The following is a 27493-nucleotide window of genomic DNA, read 5'->3' as shown; positions in this document are numbered from 1 at the left end:
TTTAGTAGAGTGATGGCGTTCGGGAAAAAACTGTTCTTGTGTCTAGTTGTCTTGGTGTGCAGTGCTCTGTAGCGACGTTTTGAGGGTAGGGGTTGAAACAATTTGTGTACAGGATGTGAGGGGTCAGTAAATATTTTACCCGCCCTCTTTTTGACTCGTGCAGTATACAGGTCCTCAATGGAAGGCAGATTGGCAGCAATTGTTTTTTCTGCAATTCTGATTATCCTCTGAAGTCTGTGTCGGTCCTGTTGGGTTGCAGCACCAAACCAGACAATCTGAGGTTAGTTGAGGGAAAGATCAGAAGCAACGTGAGAAAATATTATTTTACTGAAAGAGTAGTAGATGCTTGGAACAAACTTCCAGCAGACGTGGTTGGTAAATCCATAGTCACTGAATTTAAACATGCCTGGGATAAACATATATCCATCCTAAGATAAAATACAGGAAACAGTACAAGGGCAGACTAGATGGACCAGGAGGTCTTTTTCTGCCGTCAATGTTCTGTGTTTCTAGGTTTCTAAGAGACAAGCGGGTGAAAGTTGCAAAACAGTGCGCGCCTCAAAACCGGAGGTCCCCTAGGCTCTGCCACTTGGAAGACTTGTGGACTTCAACTCCCAGAATCCTCCGGCCAGCTACGCTGTGCTCTGCTGACCCGAGGATTCTGGGAGTTGAAGTCCAACAAGTCTTCCAAGTGGCCAAGTTTTGCCGAGCCTCACTGGTGCAAGCGGTTTCTTTGCAAGGCACAATAGGCAGCTGCTTGTTCTAGCCTGGCCTGCCGCTTCGGGAGCGGGTGGAGAAAGGCAGCCCGGCCGTCCGGCCGCCCCCGCCCAGGGAAAGCTCGGCCCTCCGCTCGGCCCGCCCCGAGCCCCGCTCGCTCGCTCGCGCCTCGCCTCTGCCGACGTGGCCGGGAGGGGAGCCCGGGGCTCAGGCAGAGGGCGCGGGCAGGCGGCGGCAGCTCGGCGGCGGTAAGAGAGCCCAGGGGCTTCATCGGCAGCTTCCTCCGGCTTTTCCTCCTTTCTTTTTCTTTTCCTCTTTTGCCTTTCTTCTTCTTTCCTTTCCTTCTGTTTTTTTCCTTTTCTTTCCTTTTGTTATCGTTCCTTTCCTCTTCTTTCTTTCTTTCTTTCTTTCTTTCTTTTCCTTACCTTTCCCTTTCAATTTTTCTTTCCTTTCTTTGTTTCCTTTCCTCCTTTTCCTCCTCTTTTACTTTCCTTTCCATTTGTTATCGTTCCTTTCCTTCCTTCCTTCCTTTCTATTCTTCTTCTTCCTTTCCTTTCCATTCCTCTCATCTCCTTTCCTCTTCTTCCTTTCCTTCCTTTCCTTTCCTCCTCTGCCTTTCTTCTTCTTTCCTTTTCTTCTATTTCTTCCTTTCCTTTCCATTTGTTATCGTTCCCTTTCTTTCCTTCCATCTTTTCTTTCTTTCTTTCTTTTCCTCCCTTTCCTCCTCTTTTCCTTTCTTTTCCATTTGTTATTGTTCCTTTCCTTCCTTCTTCTTCCTTTCCTTTCCATTCCTTTCCTCTCCTCTTCTTTCCTTCTTTCCTTCCTTTCCTTAGTTTTCTTTCCTCTTCTGCCTTTCTTCTTCTTTCCTTTCCGTATGTCATTTCCTTCTCTTTCCTTTCCTTTCCTCTTTAAAAATAAAAATAATTAATTATTACTTTATTTTATTTCCTTCTTACTTTCTCTCCCCTTCCCATTTTCCTTTCCTATCTTTCCTTTCCTTTCTTCCTTCCCTTTCATATGTTATCTTTCCTTTCCTCCCATTTCCTCCTTTTTTCCTTCCCTTTGTTATTGTTCCTTTCCTCTTCTTCCTTTCTTCTTCTTTCCTGTCCATTCCCTTCTTCCTTTTTTCCTTTCCTTTCTTTTCCTTCCCATTTTCCTTTCCCTTCCTACGTTTCCTTTCCTCCCATTTCCTCCTCATTTCCTTTCCTATGTTTCCTTTCCTCCTATTTCCTTTCCTTTCCTTCTTCTTCATTTCCTTTCTTCCTTTCCCTCCCCCTTCTGCTTTCCCTCCTTTTTAAGCCACAAAGGGCTCTTCATTTCTTCACCCCACCCACCCCACTCATCCCCGTCCCGCTCTTTGTCTTAAATGCCCCCAGGACAACTCATCCCATTGAGAAGCAGGGCAAGGGAGAGATTTCTAACCTTTCCAGAGCTATTTGGGGAGGGAGCTGAAGGCCAGGGACTCAAGGATTTGGGGGGGGGGGTTGCTTTTAGGGTGGGGAGGGCATAGTGCCTGACCACCTCATTTAAGATGAAGCACTTTGCCCCCATTTGTCTGTCATCTCTAGAACCCGTTGGCCCAATGCCTTTGTGTGCGATGCACGTGTAGGAAAGTAGGTTTGCAGGATCATAGAAACATAGAAGTCTGACGGCAGAAAAAGACCTCATGGTCCATCTAGTCTGCCCTTATATTATTTTCTGTATTTTATCTTAGGATGGATCTATGTTTATCCCAGGCATGTTTAAATTCAGTTACTGTGGATTTATCTACCACGTCTGCTGGAAGTTTGTTCCAAGGATCCACTACTCTTTCAGTAAAATAATATTTTCTCATGTTGCTTTTGATCTTTCCCCCAACTAACTTCAGATTGTGTCCCCTTGTTCTTGTGTTCACTTTCCTATTAAAAACACTTCCCTCCTGGACCTTATTTAACCCTTTAATATATTTAAATGTTTCGATCATATCCCCCCTTTTCCTTCTGTCCTCCAGACTATACAGATTGAGTTCATTAAGTCTTTCCTGATATGTTTTATGCTTAAGTATTAGCTAGTATTAGAATTCACACTACACATTAGATAGCGATGTGCAGCCGAACCAAGAGTAGAAGCCACGTGCACGCTTTATTTTATTTTTATTTCCCAGGGGTGGGTTAAAAACCATGTCTTTAACTCCATCAGTTCACTTCACTGAGTAGACAGGTGTGGTAGAGAGTATCAAAGGCATGGGTAAACAAACTAGTAAATTATATGTTTTTTTCTGTCAAATAATAATAGAATAATAGAATTTTTAGAATTCTTTATTGGCCAAGTGTGATTGGACACCCAAGGAATTTGTCTTTGGTGCAGATGCGCTCAGTGTACATAAAATAAAATATACATTTGTCAAGAATCATGAGGTTCAACACTTAATGATTGTCATAGGGTCAAATAAGCAATGAAGAAACAATATTAATAAAAATCTTAGGATACAAGCAACAAGTTACAGTCATACAGTCCTAAGTGGGAGGAAATGGGTGATAGGAATGATGAGAAAAACCTAGTAGAAAAAGAAGTGCAGACTTAGTAAAAAGTTTGACAGTGTTGAGAGAATTATTTGTTTAGCAGAGTGATGGCGTTCGGGGAAAACCTGTTCTTATGTCTAGTTGTCTTGGTGTGCAGTGCTCTGTAGCGACATTCTGAGGGTAGGAGTTGAAACAGTTTATGTCCAGGATGCGAGGGGTCAGTAAATATTTTCACAGCCCTCTTTTTGGCTGGCGCAGTATACAGGTCCTCAATGGAAGGCAGATTGGCAGCAATTGTTTTTTCGGCAGTTCAAATCCCCCTAGTATACCCAAATATGGGAGGGAGCATACCGCTTCCTTTTTGCCTCTCGGCCCCTCTAAGGGCCATATCGAAGGCAATTAAATTTTTATAGCCGACAAACTATACTCTATATGTGTAACATATTTTTGCTGATAATGAAAAGAAAGGGAGACTAGTATAGATCTATTTTAAGCTATTTTGTTCTCCTCAGCTAGCCATACCCTTACTGGGATTTGAACCTGAGGACTCTGCCTGTAAGGCAGTAGCTTTAACCTCTAGACCTCAGGTTCTCCTCCTCTCAGCTTGTGCCAGTGAAGAGTTATGCTTTTTTTATGTCGCATCACCCTGGTATACCCAAACATGGGAGTTAGCATACTACTTTCTTTTTGCCTCTTGGTTAAAGGTTAAAGGTTAAAACTACTACTGCCTTACATATAAAAAGCATATAACTCAATATATAACATATAACTCTTTCCTGGTACAATCTGAGAGGAGGAGAACTTGTGGTCAAGAGGTTAAAGCTACTCCCCAAGTTCAAATCCCGGTAAGGCCATGGCTAGCTGATGAGAGTTATATGTTTTATATATATATAGTCTTCTAGGTTTCTTTGCTTGTAAAGCCTACTCCAACCGATTAGAAACATATATCTACTTTTTTCCTTTTGTAGGACCCAAAAATGTCAGAAAGCAGAGATGAAACATCAACTCAAGAGCAAAATCAATGTATATTGCCCCCTGAGCAGAATATTTCAACATTCAACGCAGCGGCGCATGATGACAAGACAGTGGAGATCTCACCGCAAGTTGGTAAAGAAGAAGCTTCTGAAAGTACCAACAAGGACTTGGAAGAGCAACAGGTGTTAAATTTGGAAGGTCTTTCAAATGAACAACAATCCAGCAGAGAAACAGCTAAGAACGATGGGACTGAGTGCAGTGATTCCATAAGCCTCGAACCAGAATCGGAAGGGCTGAACGAAGAAAGTGATTTGGTAAGAAATAATATGGCCATAATTCTTTGGTGTGTTCATAGATAAGATTTGTTTACTTAGTCACTGGATCTTGATCCTCCTTTTTCTTTAAAAGTCTAGTCACTAGATATAATATTCCTCTTCCATTTTTTCCCCGCAGCCCCAATTCAAGCCTTTATAATGGTAGAGATGGAAAGACTTCTTCAAGTTTGCCAGTTTCAGTTTCAGGATTTGCTTAGCTTCTTAGACTCCCTTCCACCACCACCCCAAAAAGATCTTCTTAAGAGAAAACACATGGATGGGTGGATGGGTGGATGGATGGATGGATGGATGGATGGATGGATGGATGGATGGATGGATGGATGGATGGATGGATGGATGGACGGACGGATGGGTAGATGGGTGGATGGGTGGATTGATGGGTGAACAGGTAGGTGAATAGATGGATTGATGAATGAATGGTTGGGTCGTTGGATGGATGGATAGGTCGATAAATGAATCGATGAACAGATAGGTGGGTGGGTGGGTGGGTGGCTGGATAGGTGGGTGGCTGGCTGGATGAACAGATGGGTGGATGGATGTATAGATGAATGGATGGTTGGGTTGGTGGATGGATGGATGGATGGACAGATGGGTGGATTGATGAATTGATGAATGGATGGTTGGGTCGGTGAATGAATGGATGCATGGATGGATAGATGGATGTAGGTGAAGGATGGATGAATTGATGAATGGATGGTTATATGAGTGGGTAGATGGAAAGATGGAGGAATTTTGATTCCTAATGTCCACATAGACAGCTGTTTTCCATGATGATCTATCCCTAACCTGACTTTCAGGGCTTCCAAAAGTGTACGCTGTTGCCATTATAACGGAGCACTATATGGGACTTGAAAGATACTTCGTTTAAAATGTTGACTGCATAGTTACCAATTTCAAATATGTATTACTATCTGAGTAGAATATATGTAACTCATGAGTGAATTGTGGTGTCCTTGATGTACTCTGAGCTTGGCCAAAGAACTCCATAATTTTACCTTACCGGCCTCATGCTGCCTATTCTTTAATTATTTGTTCCTTCCATTGCAGGTAGCGATGTTTAACAAATGCAGATGGTTTTCTGCTTCTGTAACTTTTTTCCCCCGTAGGATTCTGCACCCAAAAGAAAAGGATGGACCAATTGGGGGTCTTGGAGCAAGTCCCTTCTATCAACTGCTTCTGCTACAGTTGTTAAGTATCGAAACCCATATTAAGTTACGGTTTATGTAAACATTGCCTAAGCATAGTTAAGCATAAAAATATTATTTCCTCTATGATTAAGATCAGTCCTTGGCTTAGAGTCACATTGACACTAGGTGATGTTGTAAAAGGCTTCTGCCTTTCTTTCTTTCTTTCTTTCTTTCTTTCTTTCTTCCTTTCTTCCTTTCTTCCTTCTTTCCTTCCTTCTCTTTCTTTCCTTCCTTCCTTCCTTATTTATTGAGTTATTGAGTTATTTACTTATTCATTTATTTGTCAAACATGTACAAGATAGCAGGTACAGGTATAAACATAAACATAAGCTAAGTAAGTACAGATAAATGCGGACAATATGACTCCAGGACAGAGATGGTAGTCATGTTGGTCTACTTATGCATGCCCCTTACCAGACCTCTTAGGAATGGGGTGAGGTTGACCGTAGACAGTCTAAGGTTAAAGTTTTGGGGGTTTGGGGAATAAAACCACAGAGTCGGGTAGTGCATTCCAGGCATTGATCACTCTGTTGCTGAAGTCGTATTTTCTGCAGTCATGTTTCCAGAAGTTTACATTAAGTTTGTATCTATTTTGTGCTCATGTATTGTTGCGGTTGAAGGTGAAGTAGTCATTAACAGGAAGGACATTTTGGTATATGATTTTATGAACTACAGTTAGATTAGATTGGACTCTTCTTGTGAAATATTTCTGGACTCTCTCGATTGTATTAATGTCTGATATGCAATGCAGGTTAGAACATAAGAACATAAGAAGAGCCATGCTGAATCAGGCCAAAGCCCACCGAGTCCAGCATTCTGTGTCACACAGTGGCCCACCAATTGTCCATGGGGATCTTGAGCAGAAGGCAAAACCCTCCCTTTCACTTGACCCCCAACAAATGGGACCCCAGGGAATCCTGCCTGCCTCAACATAGAGGCGGCGCGTGGACATCTGTTTCAATAACCACCGATACACTTGGCATCCATGAATCCATCTAATCCTGCCTTGAAGCTATCCAGGCTGACAGCTGTCACAATCTCTTCCAGAAGTGAATTCCATAAACCAATGGCCCTCTGGGTGAAGAAATATTTCCTTTTATTTGTCCTCACTTTCTTACCTATGAGCTTTAGGGAGTGCCCCCTCATCCTAGTATTGTGTGATGGAGAAAATATTTTTTTCTTTTCACACCAGGTTCCAGACTGGTGAGCTGTATTCAAGAATTGGTCTAGCAAATGTTTTGTACGCTCTGGTTAGCAGCTCAATGTTGCCAGAGAAGAAGCTACGTAAGATTAGATTAACAATTCTTAGTGCTTTTTTGGCAATGTTGTTACAGGGGGCTCTAGCACTAGGTTTGTATCTATTGTGTGCTCAGGTATTGTTGTGGCTGAAGCTGAAGTAGTCACTGATAGGTAGGAGGTTGGGGCAGATGATTTCATGAACTACATTTACTGTAGATCGGTTCGAAGGCGACGTAGTCGTCTAAATTGTCTAAGCCCGAGATTTCAAGTCTAGTGGCATAAGATATTCTATTGCAAGCAGAGGAGTGGAGGACTCTTCTCGTGAAATATTTTTTGGGACTCTGTCGATTATATTAATGTCCAAGAGGCAGTGCAGGTTCCAGACAGATGAGCTGTATTTGGGAATTGGTCTAGCAAATGTTTTGTATGCTCTGGTTAGCAGTGCAATATTGCCAAGAAGAAGCTATGCAAGATTAGATTGACTACTCTTAGTGCTTTTTTGGCAATGTTGTTACAATGGGCTTTAGCGCTTAGATAATTAGATATGAGTACAGTGGTACCTCTACCTATGAACACCTCTACTTACGAACTTTTCAAGATAAGAACCGGGTGTTCAAGATTTTTTTGCCTCTTCTCAAGAACCATTTCCCACTTACAAACCCGAGTCTCTGAAACTGTAACTGGAAAAGGCAGGGAGAAGCCTCCGTAGGGCCTCTCTAGGAATCTCCTGGGAGGAAACCCTCCCTGTGGTTTCCCCAATCACACACATTATTTGCTTTTACATTGATTCCTATGGGAAAAATTCCTTCTTCTTACAAACTTTTCTACTTAAGAACCCAGTCAGGGAACGAATTAAGTTCGCAAGTAGAGGTACCACTGTTCTCCCAGATCCTTGACAGAGTGAGGGTCATCTACAGGTCCCCCAAGCTTGTATTTTGTGTTTTGATTCTTTTTGCCGATGTGTAAGACAGAGCATTTGTTGATTGAGATTTGAAGTTAAATGAGCACATTAAATGAACGATTGTAAGTCAAGGAATACCTATGTGTGTCCCACTTCAGGTCAAGGATTAACAGCGGTGAAAGAAAAAGCCGGCATTCTCCGAACTCGTGCTCCTTCCTCGGCATCTTCAGATGGAGGACCTCCAGAGACATCGGAAAACATCGTCACAGGTCTTTGTCTTTCTCAAGAGATCTGCCCGAAAACTTTTTAAAATTTTTTTTATTTATTTATTTATAAACTTTAAAAAATACATAAAAGAAAAAACAAACAAAATAAAGCCCTTCATGGCACCGGACCAGATTATTTCAGGGACCGCCTTCTGCTGCACGAATCCCAGCAACCAGTTAGGTCCCACAGAGTGGGCCTTCTCCGGGTCCCGTCAATTAAACAATGTCGTTTGGTGCGGCCCAGGGGAAGAGCCTTCTCTGTGGTGGCCCCGGCCCTCTGGAACCAACTCCCCCCGGCGATTAGAATTGCCCCCACCCTCCTCGCCTTTCGTAAGCTCCTTAAAACCCACCTCTGCCATGAGGCATGGGGGAACTGAGATATTCTTTCCCCCTAGGCCTTTACAATTTATGCATGGTATGTTTGCTTGTAGGTATGATTGGTTTTAAAATAAGGGGGTTTTAGTTGTTGTAGTATTGGATTTATTTGCTGTTTTTATTATTGTTATTAGCCGCCCCGAGTATACAGAGAGGGGCGGCATACAAATCCAATAGATAGATAGATAGATAGATAGATAGATAGATAGATAGATAGATAGATAGATAGATAGATAGATAGATAGATAGATAGATAGATAGATAGATAGATAGATAGATAGATAGACATTATACCAGAAATGGCGAACCTATGGCAGGGGTGCCACAGGTGGCACCCGGAGCCATATGTGCTGGCATACGAGCTGTTGCCCTAGCTCAGCTCCATATGTGTGCACCGGCCAGCTGATTTTTAGCTCGCATTGAGGTTCTAGGAGGGCATTTTTGGCTTCTGAAGGGCCTCCAGGGGAATGGGGGAGGACGTTTTTGCCCTCCTCAGGCTCTAAGGAAGCCTCTGGAAGCTGGGGAATGTGAAAAATGGGCCTATTGGGCCCACCAGAATGGGCTGTTTCTTGCCTCCAGAGAGCCTCTAGGGGAGCAGTGTAGGCAATTTTCACCCTCCCCAGGCACTGAACTATGGGTATGGGCACTCCCACAGGCGTGATAGTGTGTGTGCATGCACTTTCACTGCATTATACAATACAAACCAACACAAAACCGAAACATATATACATACATTTATACCTCTGAGGTTATTTTACAGTACATATAGAAACTAATATTTTACACTTATTTACTATTTTTACTTATTTCTAGTATCTTTGTAATCAATAATCTCTAAAAAAAATTAACTATAACACCATTACTTAATATGTATATTTCTAAATATTAAACTAATGAAGTACTGTATTATATTTATTTGTTCTAATATCCTAATGCTGTGATGGTGAAGCTATGGCACAGGTGCCACACGGAGCCATATTGGAGAGCACGCAAGACTTTGCCATGTTTCAGCTCCAGCGCGCATGTACACTCTGGCCAGCTGATTTTCAGCCTTGGGAAAGGCCGTTTCACCCTCTGGACACTTCAGTAAAGCCCCGGAGGCAAAAAAAAATCCCCCAATGGACAAACAGGAAGTTTTGAAAAACGCACTTCCGTTTTGCCGTTGTGCTATTTTTTGTACTTTGGAGGGTTCAGGGAAGTTTCCTCAAGCCCCAGAGTGCAAAAAACAGCACAACAACAACAACAACAACAACAACAATAATAATAATTTTTTAGACTTGTATGCCACTCCTCTCCGAAGACTCGGGGCGGCTCACAACAACAATGAAACAACAAAGATACAAATCTAATAATTAATAAACTGTAACTAAAACCCATTGCCTGAAAAACAATTGATACTATACAATCATAATCACACATAACTTTCAATGGTCGGGGGGGGGATACACTAATTACCCTATGCCTGGCGACATAGATAGGTCTTAAGGCTCTTGCGGAAGGCAAGGAGGGTGAGGGGCAGTTCGAATCTCCAGAGGGAGTTGATTCCAGAGGATCAGGGCTGCCACAGAGAAGGCTCTTCCCCTAGGCCTCGCCAGACGACATTGTCTGTTTGATGGGACATGGAAGAGGCCAACTCTGTGGGATCTAATCGGCCACTGGGATTTATGCGGCAGAAGGTGGTCCCGTAAGTATTCTAGTCTGATGGGTAAACAGGAAGTGCATTTTCCTGAACTTCCGGGTTGCCCGTTTGGGCATTTTTTTCACCTACCAGGTTTTAGAAAGCCGAACGTGCATGCACAGGGGGCAGCGCGAGGGGGGTGAGTGTGCAAGCGTGGGGGTGGGTGGGAAGGGGAGGGCACATGCACGCATGCTAGCACACCCAAACATACCCCTTTTGGCAGGCGAACCAAAAAAGGTTCACCATCACTGTCCTAATGATTAATATATTACAATGGTACCCCTACTTACGAAGTTAATTCGTTCCGTGACCAGGTTCTTAAGTTTAAAAGTTTATAAGAAGAAGCAATTTTTCCCATAAGAATCAATGTAGAAGCAAATAATGTGTGCGATTGGGAAACCACAGGGAGGGTGGAGACCCTTTTTCCTCCCAGGAGATTCCTCGAGAGGCCCCACGGAGGCTTCTCCTCACTGTCCTAATGATTAATATATTATTTTATTTCCTGCCCGAAAACTCTTATTTTCCTCGCGAAATCGGCAAGCGTGTTCTTACTGGATTTTTCCCTCCCCAATGGGTTTCTCCCTTTAAGACGTGGAAGAAGATCGACAGCAGAATTTTGAAGAGAACACGGCGTTATCCTCGTCTCCTTCAGCATCGCGGGGAATGATCTCAACCATCACTAGTGCTGTGCAGAATACCGTAAGTATTTCTAGTGGTAAAATAGGAAGAAGGACGGTCAGTAATAGTAACTGGGAGAGGGATCTTGGAGTCCTGGTGGGGGATCGCTTAAATATGAGCCAGCCAGTGAAGGCCTGTTGTCTTCGGGGCTACTAGTGTGCCCTCCGAAGCCATTGGAAGCGCATGTGCATCCAGCAGGCATGCGCACACCCGTTGGTATGAGATTTGGCTTCCACACATGTCCAGCAAGTGAAGTCTTGTGCAAGGACACACACATGAGCGAGCATGGTTCTGAGCAACCGGTGAGGTCCCACAGAGTCGGCCTTCTACAGGTCCTGTCAACTAAACAATGTCGCTTGGCAGGGCCTAGAAGAAGGGCCTTCTCTGTGGGGGCCCCGGCCCTCTGGAATCAGCTCCCCCTGGAGATTCGTATTGCACCCACCCTCCTCACCTTACGAAAGAGTCTAAAGACTCACCTATGCTGCCAAGCTTGGGGTTTTTAGATTCTGCCCTCTGGCCGATGAATGTATAGTGAGTTTGTTTGATTGTTTGAATGGATATGTGTATGTTTTAATAGTTTTTTTTAGTTTTTAAGTGTAACCTTTTAAATGTAACTTTTAATCTAATGTTAATTGTATTTCGATGTTTACTACCTTTTTTAATATGTTGTAAGCCGCCCTGAGTCTTCGGAGAGGGTAGGCATATAAATAATAATAGTAATAATAATTTCAGCAATTTTCACCAATATTTTTGTTTCCGTGTATCTTTCGTGCATCTTCACACAATATTTCTTCTCTCTTCTATTTTCTCCTCTTCTATATTCTTTTTTCTTTTCTCTTCTCTTTTCTCTTCTCTTCTATTTTCTTATCTTTTCTCTTATTTTTCTTCTTCTATTTTCTCTCCTCCCATCCTCTTCTCTCCCCCCCCCTCTATTTTCTTTTCTGTCTTCTATTTTCTCTTCTTCTGTTCTCTATTTTCTCTTTTCTCTTCTTTTTTCTCTTCTCTTCTCTTTTCTTTTCTCTTCTCTTCTTTTATTGCATTGCATTGAGAACTGAACGCAACAAAATTTCATTTTAATTTTTGCCGATTACGGTAAATTTACACTAACAATTAAGATCCTACTCTGTTGTGTCCCATTCCATTCCATTCCATTTCACTCCACACTAAAATGAATGGCATTTACTTATTCACAAGTAAATATATCGAATGTGCTGATGAACATGAGTGTTCTGCTCATGTTTTACACAGGGTAAAAGTGTTTTAACTGGCGGACTTGACGCTTTGGAATTTATCGGCAAGAAAACCATGAATGTTTTAGCAGATAGCGATCCTGGATTCAAGAAAACCAAAATACTGATGGAACGGACCGTGTCTTTATCTCAGGTGAAACATGCGCATAGCGATTAACCTCATCAACAGTGATTCAGTAAGACGTTTCTAAAATTAGTCCTGTCTTGATAACCTGATCAAAATCAACCTGATTTGGCAGGATGTGATTCTAGCCATTGTAGGTTTGACATAAAACATCAGTAATTTGCAGATGTTTTTTCCAGATTTTTGGAAAATCTTTTTTTTTAATAGAGTTTATTAATTTTCAGTCTTTTTTTGTAAAAATAATAATACGCACATGCATGGAAGCAAAGAAATCGCCGAAAATCGCCAAAATCTCACCCAAGGATATTTGCACACATGGGATTTCAGCGATTTTCACCAATTTCTGTTTCCATATATGCGCAGAAGCAAAGAAAGGCCAAAAATCGCCGAAATGTCACACACGTGAATATCCTCACGTGAGATTTTGGCGATTTTTGCCAATTTCTTTTTTTTGCACATGCATGAAAGCAAATTTTTGTCAGGGTGTGTAGGGGCACACGTGCATGCGGCGGGGACACACAGATGCACACGCATTACCGTTTCCGCTACCGGATCACCAATCCCAGGCATACTGTTGAAGGCATACTGATGAAGTGGACAAGGCCATTGGAGCTGTGAGTTCTACCACCTGTTTACTGGATCCGTGTCCCTCCTGGCTGGTTTCGGCCAGCAGGGAGGTGACACGGAGCTGGGTCCAGGAGATTGTCAACGCCTCCTTGGTGAGAGGGTCCTTTCTGGCTCCTTATATGGAGGCACTTGTGCGCCCCCTCCTCAAGAAACCTTCCCTGGACCCAGCCGTGCTTAATAACTACAGTCCAGTCTCCAACCTTCCCTTTATGGGGAAGGTTGTTGAGAAGGTGGTGACGCTCCAACTCCAGCGGTCCTTTGAAGAAGCTGATTATCTAGGTCCCCAGCAGTGTGGATTCAGGCCCGGCTACAGCATGGAAACTGTTTTGGTCGCGTTGATGGATGATCTCTGACGGGCCCAGGGCAGGGGCTTGTCCTCTGTCCTGGTGCTTCTTGACCTCTCAGCGGCTTTTGATACCATCGACCATGGTATCCTTCTGCGCCGGCTGGAGGGGTTGGGAGTGGGAGGCACTGTTCTTCAGTGGTTCTCCTCCTACCTATCAGGTCGGTCGCAGTCGGTGTTAGTGGGGGGTCAGAGGTCGACCTGGAGGTTACTCCCTTGTGGGGTGCCTCAGGGGTCAGTCCTCTCCCCCCTGCTGTTCAATATCTACATGAAACTGCTGGGTGAGATCATCCAGGGGCATGGGGTGAGGTATCATCCGTATGCAGATGATACCCAGTTATACATCTCCACCCCATGTCCAGTCGAAGCAGTGGAAGTGATGTGCCGGTGCCTGGAGGCTGTTGGGGTCTGGATGGGTGTCAACAGACTCAAACTCAACCCGGATAAGACGGAGTGGCTGTGGGTTCTGCCTCCCAAGGACAATTCCATCTGTCCGTCCATTACCCTGGGGGGGGGATTATTGACCCCCTCAGAGAGGGTCCGCAACTTGGGCATCCTCCTCGATCCACAGCTCACATTAGAGAACCATCTTTCAGCTGTGGCGAGGGGGGCGTTTGCCCAGGTTCGCCTGGTGCACCAGTTGCGGCCCTATCTGGACCGGGACTCACTGCTCACAGTCACTCATGCCCTCATCACCTCGAGGTTCGACTACTGTAATGCTCTCTACATGGGGCTACCTTTGAAAAGTGTTCGGAAACTTCAGATCATGCAGAATGCAGCTGCGAGAGCAGTCATGGGCTTCCCTAGGTATGCCCATGTTACACCAACACTCCGCAGTCTGCATTGGTTGCCGATCAATTTCCGGTCACAATTCAAAGTGTTGGTTATGACCTTTAAAGCTCTTCATGGCATCGGACCAGAATATCTCTGGGACCGCCTTCTGCCGCACGAATCCCAGCGATCAGTTAGGTCCCACAGAGTGGGCCTTCTCCGGGTCCCGTCGACTAAGCAATGCCATTTGGCGGGACCCAGGAGAAGAGCCTTCTCTGTGGCGGCCCCGACCCTCTGGAACCAGCTCTCCCCAGATATCAGAGTTGCCCCCACTCTCCTTGCCTTTCGCAAGCTCCTTAAAACCCACCTCTGTCGTCAGGCATGGGGGAATTGAAATTTCCCTTCCCACTTGGCTTATAGAATTTATACATGGTATGCTTGTATGTATGAGTGTTTTTTTAAAAATCATTTTCTGATTTTATCTTTCCTATTTTTCCCGTGGGTCTCTAGTGGCCCTGAGTCTAGAGGTGAGGCCATCTGTCAAATCTGTATCCCGGCCTGTAAATCAGAATCTTCCCCTCTGTATTTTCGTAGCTGCTGCGGGAAGCCAAGGAGAAAGAAAAGCAAAGGCAAGCCCAGCAAACCACGATGGAGCCGACAGCACATTACGGGATGCTCTTTGATGAATTTCAGGGTCTGTCACATCTGGAAGCTTTGGAAATTCTGTCCAATGAAAGTGAAGCCAAGGTAAGATCGACAAGATTTATTTATTTTATTTTATTATTTTATTTATTTTATTTTATTTTATTTTATGATATTATATTTTATTTTATTTTATTATTTTATTTTATTTTATTTTATTTTATTTATTTATTTTATTATTTTATTTTATTTTAATTTATTTATTTATTAGATTTGTATGCCACCCCTCTCTGTAGACTCGGGGGCGGCTCACAACAATAACAAAGACAATGTAAGAAAAAATCTAATAATTTAAAAAACACTAAAAACCCCATTATTAAAAGCAAGCATACACACAAACATTCCATGTATAAACTGTATAGGCCCGGGGGAGATGTCTCAGTTCCCCCCATGCCTGACAGCAGAGATGGGTCTTAAGAACTTTACGAAAGGCAAGGAGGGTGGGGGCAGTTCTGATCTCCGGGGAGAGCTCGTTCCAGAGGGTCGGGGCCGCCACAGAGAAGGCTCTTCTCCTGGGTCCTGCCAAACGACATTGTTTAGTCGACGGGACCTGGAGAAGGCCAACTCTGTGGGACCTAACCGGTTGCCGGGATTCGTGGAGCAGAAGACGGTCCCTGAGATAATCTGGCCCGGTGCCATGAAGGGCTTTATAGGTGATAACCAACACTTTGAATTGTGACCAGAAATTGATCGGCAACCAATGCAGACTGCGGAGTGTTGGTGTAACATGGGCATACCTGGGGAAGCCCATGATTGCTCTCGCAGCTGCATTCTGCACACATCTTGCATTCTGCAAGATGCGTAAATCTTTTCTTCCCGGGCTGGTTAATTACTAATAATTAAGATACAATTAAGACTCCGATGCAAGGCAACCTTATACAATTGTCTTTATCAAGAAGCATGCTAAAAAAACCAGCGATGAGATCATCAGAATGCCAGGCCGACTACCAGTTCAGCTGTTATCAATAAGGTCCCAAAAGCCGGCCAAAATAGGATCATAAATTCTCTGTCATTAATTCTCGGATTTGATATTTTACTCACTCAGCTCCATTCAAAGACAGGATTTCAGAATCCAGGAGGATTAGGAACTGCTCTCTGCTGCAAGTCTTTCCTCTCCATTGTAGGAACGCTGACTCTCAGATTCAGTTGGCAAAAACACTGGACTAGGATACCCAGACGGACCAGGCTCATCCTTCTCAAAATCTGTGACCAGCTGAGCCGGCCATGGCCCACTCACAACAAAATCAGGAGAATGAGAAGTTTTTCAAAAAATGGTTTCTGGCAGAATAGCATTAGCAATAGCCCTTAGACTTACCATATTTTTCAGGGTACAGTAGTACCTCTAGATACGAGCTGCTCCACATGCGAGTATTCCAAGTTACGAGCTGAGACGCGAGCAAAATTTCTGTTCAACACCCGAGCTCAAATTCGGGATACGAGCCGAGCGTCCACTAGGTGGCGCAAGAATTCCATTTTTTCCAGTTATCTGGGTGCGAAAAGCCAAATCTAAATGCATTGGTTCGAGATACGAATTGATCGACATACGAGGTCGGCTCTGGCATGAATTAAACTTGTATGTCGAGGTACCACTGTACAAGACACTTCAGAATATAATAAGCACCTTAATTTTGGGGGAGGAAAATAAGAAAAAAAAATTCTGCCTCTGCTTACCAGCATCCATCGGTATTCATCAAGCTAGTGTCCTGAGGGCTGTTTGGAAACTGAAACAGTATTTCCTGTGTGAGCAACAAGGAGACAGCAAGGAGTCTGGGCATGGCTTAGCTCTGCAGCTCCAAGTCTGTACTGAGCTATGAAACTGAAACTGAAACTCCTTTCTTCTGCTTGTGTTTTGCTTGTAATTTTTCTGCTTGGGCCTACTCGGATCGGAACAAAGAAAGAATCCACGTGCCGAGATTTCAAATCAAATACTTTTATATGTAAAACAGGATTTATACAAGCAAAGCCAGGCATTTCAGTCCATGTTGGCAGCTTTCCCGATTAAATTGGCTAAGAGATAAGAAACGGGCGGCAGCCCAGAATCAAAGCAAATTAAAAGATTCCTCAGTGAGACAATGTTTCTTCTGTCGCACACTCTCACACACGGATCTCCAGGTTTTCCTCAGACAGCTGCTTCTCTGCTCGATGAATTTAGAATAACAACAGATTGCCAGTGGAGCATTTCTAGAACCTTGAATCTAGGACTTCTACCATTACAAACATTGGAACTCCATGCCCCTTTACCCAGAAAGCCTCACTTATATACTGTCTGGGTGTGGTCAACTGTTTCCTAGAGAAGGGAGGGAGAGAGGGAGGGAGGGAGGAAGGAAGGAAGGAGAATGATGAAAGAAAGTAGGGAGGAAGGAAGGAAAGGCAGAATGAGATGAAGGAAGGAAGGAACAAAGGGAGGGAGGGAGGGAGGGAGGGAGGGAAGGAAGGAAGGAAGGAAGGAAGGAACTAGAAGTGAGGGCCCTTTGGTGTTCTCTGGGCTTGATTATTTTCTTGCAAATGTTTCGCAACCATGGTGTTTATTGTTAAGTAATGCATTACAGACCACCTCTCTTTTTCTCAAACATGCTATACCGCAGCCATGATTAAACAATCTGCCCAAAATATACACATCTGGTATTGTAATGTTTATTTTTTCCCCCAGGTACAATCGTATTTGGTGTCTCTTGAAGGGGAGGAACTAGAAGCTGGGAAAAATGTGTTGATTGCTATTAAGGCAGTCTTCCTTTCGCAAGACTCAGAAAACCAAGACAAAGAAATAAAAAAAGGTAGTTGCTGAAGGACCTATTAAAGCAAGGGCGGGAAACTATGGCTCTTTTATGACTTGTGGACTTCAACTCAACAAGCAGGAAAAGGGAGATTGTGATCCCACTGTATAGAGTGCTGGTGAGACCACATTTGGAATACTGTGCTCAGTTCTGGAGACCTCACCTACAAAAAGATATGGATAAAACTGAACGGGTCCAAAGATGGGCTACAAAAATGGTGGAAGGTCTTAAGCATAAAACTTATCAGGAAAGACTTAATGAACTCAATCTGTATAGTCTGGAGGACCCAAGGGAAACGGGAGCACAATCGAAACATTTAAATATGTTTAAGGGTTAAATAAGGTTCAGGAGGGAAGTGTTTTCAATAGGAAAGCGAACACAGGAACAAGGGGGAACAATCTGAGGTTAGTTGAGGGAAAGATGAGAAGCAGCATGAGAAAATATTATTTTACTGAAAGAATAGTAGATGCTTGGAACAAACTTCCAGCAGATATGGTTGGTAAATCCACAGTAACTGAATTTAAACATGCCTGGGATAAAGATATATCCATCCTAAGATAAAATACAGGAAATAGTATAAGGGCAGACTAGATGGACCACGAGGTCTTTTTCTGCCATCAATCTTCTATGTTTCTGTGTTTCTAACTCCCAGAATTCCCGACACAGCATGGGAACTATGACCTTTTTAGGATTATGGACTTCAACTCCCAGAATTCCTGAGCCAGCATAGCTCAGTGGTGGGATCACCCAACAGGGAGCCAGAGCAGAAAGCTCAAATAGCCGCAAGTGGCTCTGGAGCCATAGGTTGCTGACACCTGAGTTAGGACATAGAGGACAGTAATGCCCAGTAAATTAGTTAGAATGCAGAATAATAGAATTTGGAAGAGACCTTAGAGGTCTTCTAGTCCAACCCCCTGCTTGAGCAGGAGACCCTGGGCTATACCATTTCAGACAAATGTCCAGTCTCTTCTTAAAAGCCTCCAGTGATGAAGCTCCCATAACATCTGAAGACAAACTGTTCCACTGGTTCATTGTTCTTAGTTTTCTTGGTGTCGAGGACTAAAATTGCTTCTAAGCTTAGAAGTAGAGACATTGGTTACTAAAAAAACACCAAATGGTTACCGGACAAAAATGGTATTAGCTTGCTAAACTATGATCAAGGAAAAAGGAGAAAAATATACACATTTAATTAGAATCCCTTTGTTTAGGCACAGAAAGAATGTTTTTCTCTTAATTCAACTCTTTTTCCTTGATAATTGCCGCAGATGCAAGTGACGAGTTTATTACAACACTAACAGAATTGCTATTTGAACTACACGTCGCTGCCACACCTGATAAACTTAACAAGGTAGGGAATGCTGTTTATTGAAATCTTTGAAGGTATTGCTTATTCGATAGCTCAGGGCAATGATCTTTAATTGTCAGATGCCAATTCTGATGAGCCAAAAGTCCGTGGAATAATTCGGTCTATAATCTGCAATATAAAATCTGGAATTTTATGATCCAAATTAATGCAGAGTCAAAAGAGTGATGAAAACTGTCAAGATTAGGAATGGGAATTTATGGGGAAGAAATCCATTAGAAATTCTACAAATGCAATGGTATAACATCTTGGAAACATAGTGACCTGGTTGGTTGATTGTTGATTGAGTGGTTGGGTATTTGGGTGCTTGGGTTGTTGTTTGGGTGTTTGCATGTTGGGTTGGTTAGTTGAGTTGGTAGTTGTGTGGTTGGATCATTGGTTCGATGTTGGGTATTTGGATTGTTGATTACATGTTTGGGTGGTTAGGTGTTTGGATTGTTGGTTGGGTGGTTGATTGGATTGGTCATTGGGTGGTTGAGTGTTTGGATTGTTGGTTGGATGTTTAGTGGTTGGGTTGTTGGTTGGGTATTTGGGTGGTTAGGTGTTTGGGTTGTTGGTTGGGTGATTGAGTGGTTGGTTGAGCATTTGGGTTAGGTATTTGGGTATTGGTTGGGTGGTTATATGGTTGGATTGTTGGTTGGGTGTTTGAGTTGCTGATTGGGTGTTGGGGTGGGTAGTTAGGTTGGGTGTTGGTTGGTTTTTTGGTTGGATTGTTGGCTCGATGATTGGGTGGTTAGTTGGTCATTTGGGTTATGTATTTGGGTTATTGGTTGGGTGGTTAGATGGTTGGATTGTTGGTTGGGTGCTTGAGTTGTTGGTTGGGTGTTGGGTTGGGTAGTTGAGTTAGGTGTTGGATGGTTGAGTGGTTGGATTGTTGGCTTGGTGGTTAGGTGGGGTGGTTAGGTAGTTGAGTTGTTGGTTGAGTGGTTGTATGGTAGGTTGGGTGGTTGGATTGTTGGTTGGGTATTTGATGATGGGATGGTTGGGTAGTTGGGAAGTTGGATGACTGGATGGTTGAACCAATGAATGAATTAATGTAGCCACCCATCTCACATGTGACTCTGGAGTATTTTCTGCCAGGAAATTAAGAACGTATGTTGGAATCCAGATGTACCATTCTGAAGCAATGCATTTCCATACTACAATAATAACTCTCCGCCACTTTTGATTATGGTTATGTTGCAGGCCAGAAAGAAGGCTTATGTTGCCTTAGAAACGGCAAGTATCTCCATATCTGGAGACCTGGAAGAGAACCCACCAGGCCAAACTAAAGAAGCGAATGATGAAATTGTAGAAATGCAAGTGACTGAAGAAAAATCTCAGGTGGGAGAGCCTGAAAAGACAGAAACAAAAGGAACCATAACTGTAGAGGTGAGTGATGACCAGGTCTTTCCTTGATGACTGTCAATTGAGGATGGTGTAAGGATTCCTACAGTGTGCAGGCCGTTGGACTCAAGGACTTCTTAGGTCAGGGTTAGGCAAAGTTGGCTCTTCTGTGGCTTGTGGACCTCAACTCCCAGAATTCCTGAGACAATCATGCTAGCTCAGGAATTCTGGGAGTTGAAGTTCACGTCATAAAATAGCTAACTTTGCCTACCCCAGTCTTAGGTAATTTCCAACTCTATGATTCTATGATTTTGTCATTGCCTGCTAATAAATAAGAGCAGGGACAGAGTTAGAAACACCTTAGAATCATGATGACTTGTGGGCTTCAACTCCCAGAATTCCCCAAGCCAGTCATGCAAATTATCTCTCATCTTCCATGTTGGCTGAGGAATTCTGGGAGTTGAAGTCTTAAAATTTTCAAGGTTGGACACCTCTGATTTACGCAGGCCTTAGAGCAGAGGTCTTCAAACCTGACAACTTTAAGACTTGGGGACTTCAACTCCCAACTCTTCACATGTACAACACGAATTGACTTAGCATCGGTGCTATTTAGTAAAATGTACTGTCTTGTAATATGCTGAGCATCTATGCTAATCAGTAACATTTCTTTCTTTCAAGGAACTTTACATGTTGTCCATTGAAAGCCTGGCCGAAGTAACAGCGCGTTGCATTGAACAATTGCATAAGTTAGCAGAATTAATTCTCCATGGACAGGAAGTTGAAAAACCAGCCTTGGACCAAGCTCGAGGTCTAACAAAGTGAATATATTTTCATTTGCCGTTCTTTCTGATCAATGGTTACTACTCATTCATTCATTCATTCATTCCTCCACCTGTTCATTCATTTGTCGTAATAGGTTCATTTTGGGCTTGTGTTGTCACATGATCACACAGGTTTTGTTGAGTGGTGAGTGGTCAAAGCAATGGAAACTGTAATTTAATGTTTCCAAATGTAAAATAATGCATTTGGGGAAAAGGAATCCTCAATCTGATATTGTATTGGCAATTGTGTGTTAGCAAAAACTTCAGGAGGGAAGGATTTAGGGGTAGTGATTTCTGACAGTCTCAAAATGGGTGAACAGTGCAGTCAGGCAGTAAGGAAAGCGAGTAGAATGCTTGGCTGCATAGCTAGAGGTATAACAAGCAGGAAGAAGGAGATTGTGATCCCGCTGATAAGATCACATTTGGAATACTTTGGCAGTTCTGGAGACCTCACCTACACAAAGATAAAATAGAACGGGTCCAAAGATGGGCGAAAAAATGGTGGAAGGTCTTAAGCATAAAACTTATCAGGAAAGACTTCATGAACTCAATCTGTAGGGAAAGGGGGGGGACATGATCGAAACATTTAAATATGTTAAAGGGTTAAATAAGGTTCAGGGGGGAGTGTTTTTAGTAGGAAAATGAACACAAGAAGAAGGGGGCACAATCTGAGGTGAGCTGGGGAAAAGATCAGAAGCAACGTGAGAAAATATTATTTTACTGAAAGAGTAGTAGATGCTTAGAACAAACTTCCAGCAGACATGGTTGGTAAATCCACAGAAATTAAATTTAAACATACCTGAGATAAATATATCCATTCTAAGATAAAATACAGGAAATAGTATAAGGGCAGAATAGATGGACCATGAGGTCTTTTTCTGCTTCTATGTTTCTAATAACTAAAAAAAATCACACACAACAGGCACCATATAAATACCAAACACAGGACAGCATGAGGGATTATTATTATTATTATTATTATTATTATTATTATTATTATTATTTAGATTTGTATGCCGCCCCTCTCCGTAGACTCCGTAGACAAAGGATACTCATATCCTTTGTGTAAATTACTAATAATGAATTGGTTAATCATCTCGATGTGCGGTCTCCAATCTTGGTAACTTTACGCCTTGTGGACTCCCTGAATTCCTCATCCAGCTTTGCTTTATTGGTTGAGGAATTCTGGGAGTTGAAGTCCCCAAGTATTAAAGTTGCCAAGTTTGAAGACCTCTGATTTAAGGACCATGTAAATCAGAGTATCCAACCTTGGCAATTTTAAGACTTCAACTCCCAGAATTCCTCAGCCAACATGGAGGATGAGAGATATTTTGCTGGCTGGGGGAATTCTGGGAGTTGAAGTCCACAAGTCGTAAAGTTGCCAAGGTTCCCCTGACCTAGATTGCAGTTTTGTCTGAAATATTCAAGAATATGATGATTAGGATTGACAAAGGCTCATATTCCCGTTATGTTTTCAACAGTTTAACAAATAGGATGTGTAATGAAGTGTCATCCCTCTCGAAACAATTCTCCGATGTTTTGACTTTGGTTGCGGTAAGTGATTACACTATTTCATTTATTTATTTATTACTTCAGGTGTTATTCTTTAACTAGTAAAGTAAAAGTTTTTTATTTTTTATTTTTACATTTCTCATGTTGTGAAAAGTTTGTTTTCTGGGTTTCATACATATCAATATAAATAATTATAACAATATTATTCTTAATAATTACAATTCATTTTCATTTCTGATTTTAACACATGTCTATTCTCATCTTTCCATTGTAATCCTTCTCATAATTCTCCCATTCTTCCTGTCATTTTAATATCCATTTTTACTCTTTCCCCCTCCTATTTCTGTCTCTTATTTTAGCCGTCTTTCCCCCCCCTTCTTCTATCATTTTAATCATCAAACACATGATCTTTCCTCTTTTCGTTATTCAATTTTCCATATATCATTCATGACCTATATTCTTCATTTCTTGTACTCTTACTATTAATACAAATTCATTTTTCCACTTATGCAATTCTAGTAATAATATAAATTCCTTCACTACATTCACTAACAAATATTCAAAAATAATTTTTATCTTTTACACCATGCTAACTTTCTCTGTCTTTTCTTTTAAACAGAGTGACAAAAAAGCTGAAGTTCTTAATCCAATGGTCAATAGTGTACTATCAGAGGTAAGTGATTTCTACATCTAATTTACAGAAAGAGCCAATTGGCGGTCAACTTCTCACCTGCATTGATACCTTATGAAAATGTAGTAACGCCAGAAAGCAAGAAAAGAAACAATGGATGGAAATTAATCAAAGAGAGAAGCAATCTGGAATTAATGAGAAACTTCCTAGCAGTGAAGATAATCAACCAGTGGAATAGCTTGCCTTCAGACATTGTGGGACAATATCCATCACTGGATATTTTTAAGAAGAGAGTGGACAGCCATTTGTCTGAAATGGTAGAGGTTATCCTGCTTGAGTAGGGGGTTGGATTGAAGACCTCCAAGGTCCCTTCCAACTCTATTATGATTCCATTCCTTAGTCACTTCCTACATGCATTGTTATTATGCTTCCTACATGCATTGTTGTTATTAAAGGGTTAAATAAGGTTCAGGAGGGAAGTGCTTTTAATAGGAAAGTGAACACAAGAACAAGGGGACACAATCTGAAGTTAGTTGGGGGAAAGATCAAAAGCAACATGAGAAAATATTATTTTACTGAAAGAGTAGTAGATCCTTGGAACAAACTTCCAGTAGACGTGGTAGATAAATCCACAGTAACTGAATTTAAACATGCCTGGGATAAACATATATCCATCCTAAGATAAAATACAGAAAATAGTATAAGGGCAGACTAGATGGACCATGAGGTCTTTTTCTGCCGTCAAACTTCTATGTTTCTATGCCCTGTAATCAGTAAAGGGCTGCCAAAAATTTTACTATCATGCTATGGGCTTGGCTTATTTTGTGGGCATGGCTTGCCAGCCATATGATCCGGTGGGAGTGCTTTGATGATCATTTGACCGGGGGTTGCTTAAAGGTCATGTGACTGGTGTAAAGGTGGCCAACTTGACGTCATTCACGTCAAGGGGTTTATGTTAGGGTTAGGGTGCCCGGCCTCTCCTTGCCTCAAAGAGATACAATTTCCCTATCTATTTACTATGACTGATCATCCAAAAAATACAATTTAATTCTATGTATATATTTTATTTATTTATTTTAATTGGACTTGTATGCCACCCCTCTCCGAGGACTCGGGGTGGCTCACAGCACATAATAAAACAGTAGAAAAACAATCCAATTAATAATTTAAACAATTGTAAAAAATTCTAATTTTAAAACTTTATATATGCCATATATGTACATACATATTACATACAGGCACACAGAATATACATTATCTACTATATAAACTGTATGTGTATGTAAACACATACACAGCTCTTCTAAAATTATACACATTCAACCTCATTTACTGCGATAGGAAAAACATAACCAGAGCCCAGAAGGGGGGAAAAAGAAAAAAAACTCAAAATTTTTCTATCGGTTCTGCATACCTGACCATACCTGTAGGAGCCCATCACTGCCTGTAACTATGTCTGTTCTTAAAGACCATTTGGAAGCTACAGCTAGTCTAGAATGCAACATTGCAGGCAGTAATGAGTGCATCAAAGAACACCCACGTCACGTCACATCAATCTTGGTTGAGCCAGCTACTGGAAGCTGCCAGGTGCAATCCAAGATTCTGGCCATCACTTTAAAGAAAACTTCCATGGCTTTTAAGAAGAGACTGGTTTGCCCATTGGGCCATTTTTCACACACCGGAGGCTTCAAGAGGCCTCCTGAAGGGAGGGCAAAAATGGCTTTCCCCAAGGCCAAAAATCAGCTGGCCAGTGCATACACGCACACTGAAATTAACATAGGACAATGCATATGCTTACGCAACACCTAAACTTCCTGAAGCCCCAGAGTGTGAAAAACAGCCCAAGGGGTAAACCGGAAGTTCAGAAAAACAGACTTTCAGTTTGCCTGTTGTGCTGTTTTTTGCATCCCGGAATCTTCAGGGAAGCTTCCTGAAGCCCCAGAGTGTGAAAAACAGCCCAACGGGTAAACCGAACATTTGGAAAAACAGACTTCCGGTTTTCCCATTGTGCTGCTTTTCGCACTCCAAAGTCTTCAAGGAAGCTTCCTGAAGCTGCAGAGTGTGAAAAGCAGCCCAACGGGTAAACCAAAAGTTCAGATAAACAGACTTCCGTTTTGCCCATTGTGCTGTTTTTTACACTCCGGAAACTTCAGGGAAGCTTCCGGAAGCCCCAGAGTGTGACAAACAACCCAACAGGTAAACCAAAAGTTCAGAAAAAGGGACTTCCGGTTTGCCCATTGTGCTGTTTTTCACACTTCAGGGAAGCTTCCGGAAGCAATGAAGTACGAAAAACAGCACAGCGAGCAAACCGGAAGTCTATTTTTCTGAACTTCCCGTTTGCCCGTTTCCCCCCCCCCCCCACCTTCCCACGCTTCCATGAGGCCTGTGCGCATGCGCGGGGACACGGAGGGGATTGTGTTGTAGAGCAGGTTGTAGAACAAATTGCATCATTCTGTTGATGCACCCTGAGTCAGCATTCCTTCTACATTTCTACCTCACCTCACCTGAATATTACCTCAGGTTTTAATTCCTGTCATTGTACGTATGCACAGGGATCAGCCCGGGGGTGGGGGCGGGGGGGCGCCTGCGTGGAGGGGAGGGAATATGTGTGGGCACGTAATATAATTTTTTTTTTTGTCTTCTATAAAACCTGGGATAAATGGTACAATTGGTAAACAAAAGAGAACAAATAAAGGGGAATAATTAACCTACCTACGCCACAAAGAGGAAACTTGACAACATCTGTTTGGAGTGCTTTACCTTTTTTCATTGATGTCAGACTTGCAAAAATAAACATAATTTATAATTAGATAAACCCCCGATTTAAAAAAAAAAAAGATCTGGCAAATCCTATCAAATTGATTAGGAAGGTATTAACCTGTTTGAGTGTGTTTTTCTTTTATCTAATCTTCCTTCCTTCCTTCTCTTGATATGAATTATGTATTTAAGCCCCTTTTGTGTGTGTGTGTGTGTGTGTGTGTGTTTTGCTTGTTTATTTGTTTGATCTTTTTTATTTACATATGAACATAGAATTGGGTTAGAAAAGCAAGAAATACATCGATATGAAAAACTGCATAAGATGTAAAATTGAAAAAGATAATAATAATAATAAGTCACTCATGCCCTCGAGGCTTGACTACTGTAACGCTCTCTACATGGGGCTACCTTTGAAAAATGTTCGGAAACTTCAGATCGTGCAGAATGCAGCTGCGAGAGCAGTCATGGGCTTTCCCAAATATGCCCATGTTACACCAACACTCCGCAGTCTGCATTGGTTGCCGATCAGTTTCCGGTCACAATTCAAAGTGTTGGTTATGACCTATAAAGCCCTTCATGGCACCGGACCACATTATCTCAGGGACCGCCTTCTGCTGCATGAATCCCAGCGACCAGTTAGGTCCCACAGAGTGGATCTTCTCCGGGTCCCGTCAACTAAGCAATGTCGCCTGGCGGGACCCAGGGGAAGAGCCTTCTCTGTGGCGGCCCCAGCCCTCTGGAACCAACTCCCCCCAGAGATTAGAACGGCCCCCACCCTCCTTGCCTTTCGTAAACAACTTAAAACCCACCTCTGCCGCCAGGCATGGGGGAATTGAGATCCTCTTTCCCCCTAGGCCTTTACAATTCTATGCATGGTATGTATGTATGTATGTATGTATGTATGTATGTATGTATGTTTGGTTTTTATATTAATTGATTTTTAATCATCAATACCAAATTACTATTGTACACTGTTTTATTGTCGCTGTTAGCCGCCCCGAGTCTCTGGAGAGGGGCGGCATACAAATCCAATAAATAAATAAATAAATTATTATTATTATTATTTTTCTTTTTCAATTTTACATCTTATGCAGTTTTTCATTATTATTTTTAATTATTTTTATTATTATTATTTATTATGCTAAGATGATGATGATGATGATAATTTCTTTTCCCATTAGGGTTGTAACAGCACTGCATATATTCAAGATGCTTTCCAGTTGCTGCTTCCCATTCTTCAGATATCTCACATATCCAAATCCACGGTTTGAAAACACAACGGGCATTTCCTCTGAACTGGCCATCCGTTTAATTTCTGATGGGTACAATTAATTAATATCTAAATGTCGTAGAAGCCATTCTGGAGTCTTGAGAAGGACCCTAAATGCAGGATTTGCACGGAATGTATCAAACAAACGTTTTTCGATCCGAACGAATTATTTTAAGCGCGTTCAAATCAGCGAAGGCAGAAGCAACTTCATTTCTATTGTAGTAATTTAAGGCGTACTGTATTCTGTTTTTATTGCTGCAAATTCACCTTGGATGTATTAGTAAATATTTTAGATTTTGTTTTGGGGAAAAAAATGGTTGTTTTGTTTTTTGCTGAAATATTTTATCGAGTAAATTGAGTCGGCCAGAAA

The 27493-nt window shown here is 42.2% G+C and overlaps 1 protein-coding gene across 1 annotated transcript; it reads left to right on the top strand.

The window, feature by feature from the left end:
* Positions 1-885: 885 nt before the first annotated feature.
* Positions 886-27493, top strand: FAM114A1 (family with sequence similarity 114 member A1). The gene is made up of 14 exons (XM_070756559.1): positions 886-965; positions 4187-4507; positions 5635-5716; positions 8014-8124; positions 10764-10873; positions 12101-12235; positions 14562-14714; positions 17320-17443; positions 18709-18791; positions 19992-20177; positions 20811-20950; positions 22435-22507; positions 23085-23138; positions 27035-27493. The coding sequence occupies exons 2-14, from the start codon at positions 4196-4198 to the stop codon at positions 27122-27124; spliced, it is 1653 nt and encodes a 550-aa protein (XP_070612660.1). The 5' UTR covers positions 886-965; positions 4187-4195; the 3' UTR covers positions 27125-27493.

Source organism: Erythrolamprus reginae, chromosome 7 (assembly GCF_031021105.1).
Source record: "Erythrolamprus reginae isolate rEryReg1 chromosome 7, rEryReg1.hap1, whole genome shotgun sequence".
Lineage (NCBI taxonomy): Eukaryota > Metazoa > Chordata > Lepidosauria > Squamata > Dipsadidae > Erythrolamprus > Erythrolamprus reginae.
This window is presented reverse-complemented; position numbering and strand designations above follow the sequence as displayed.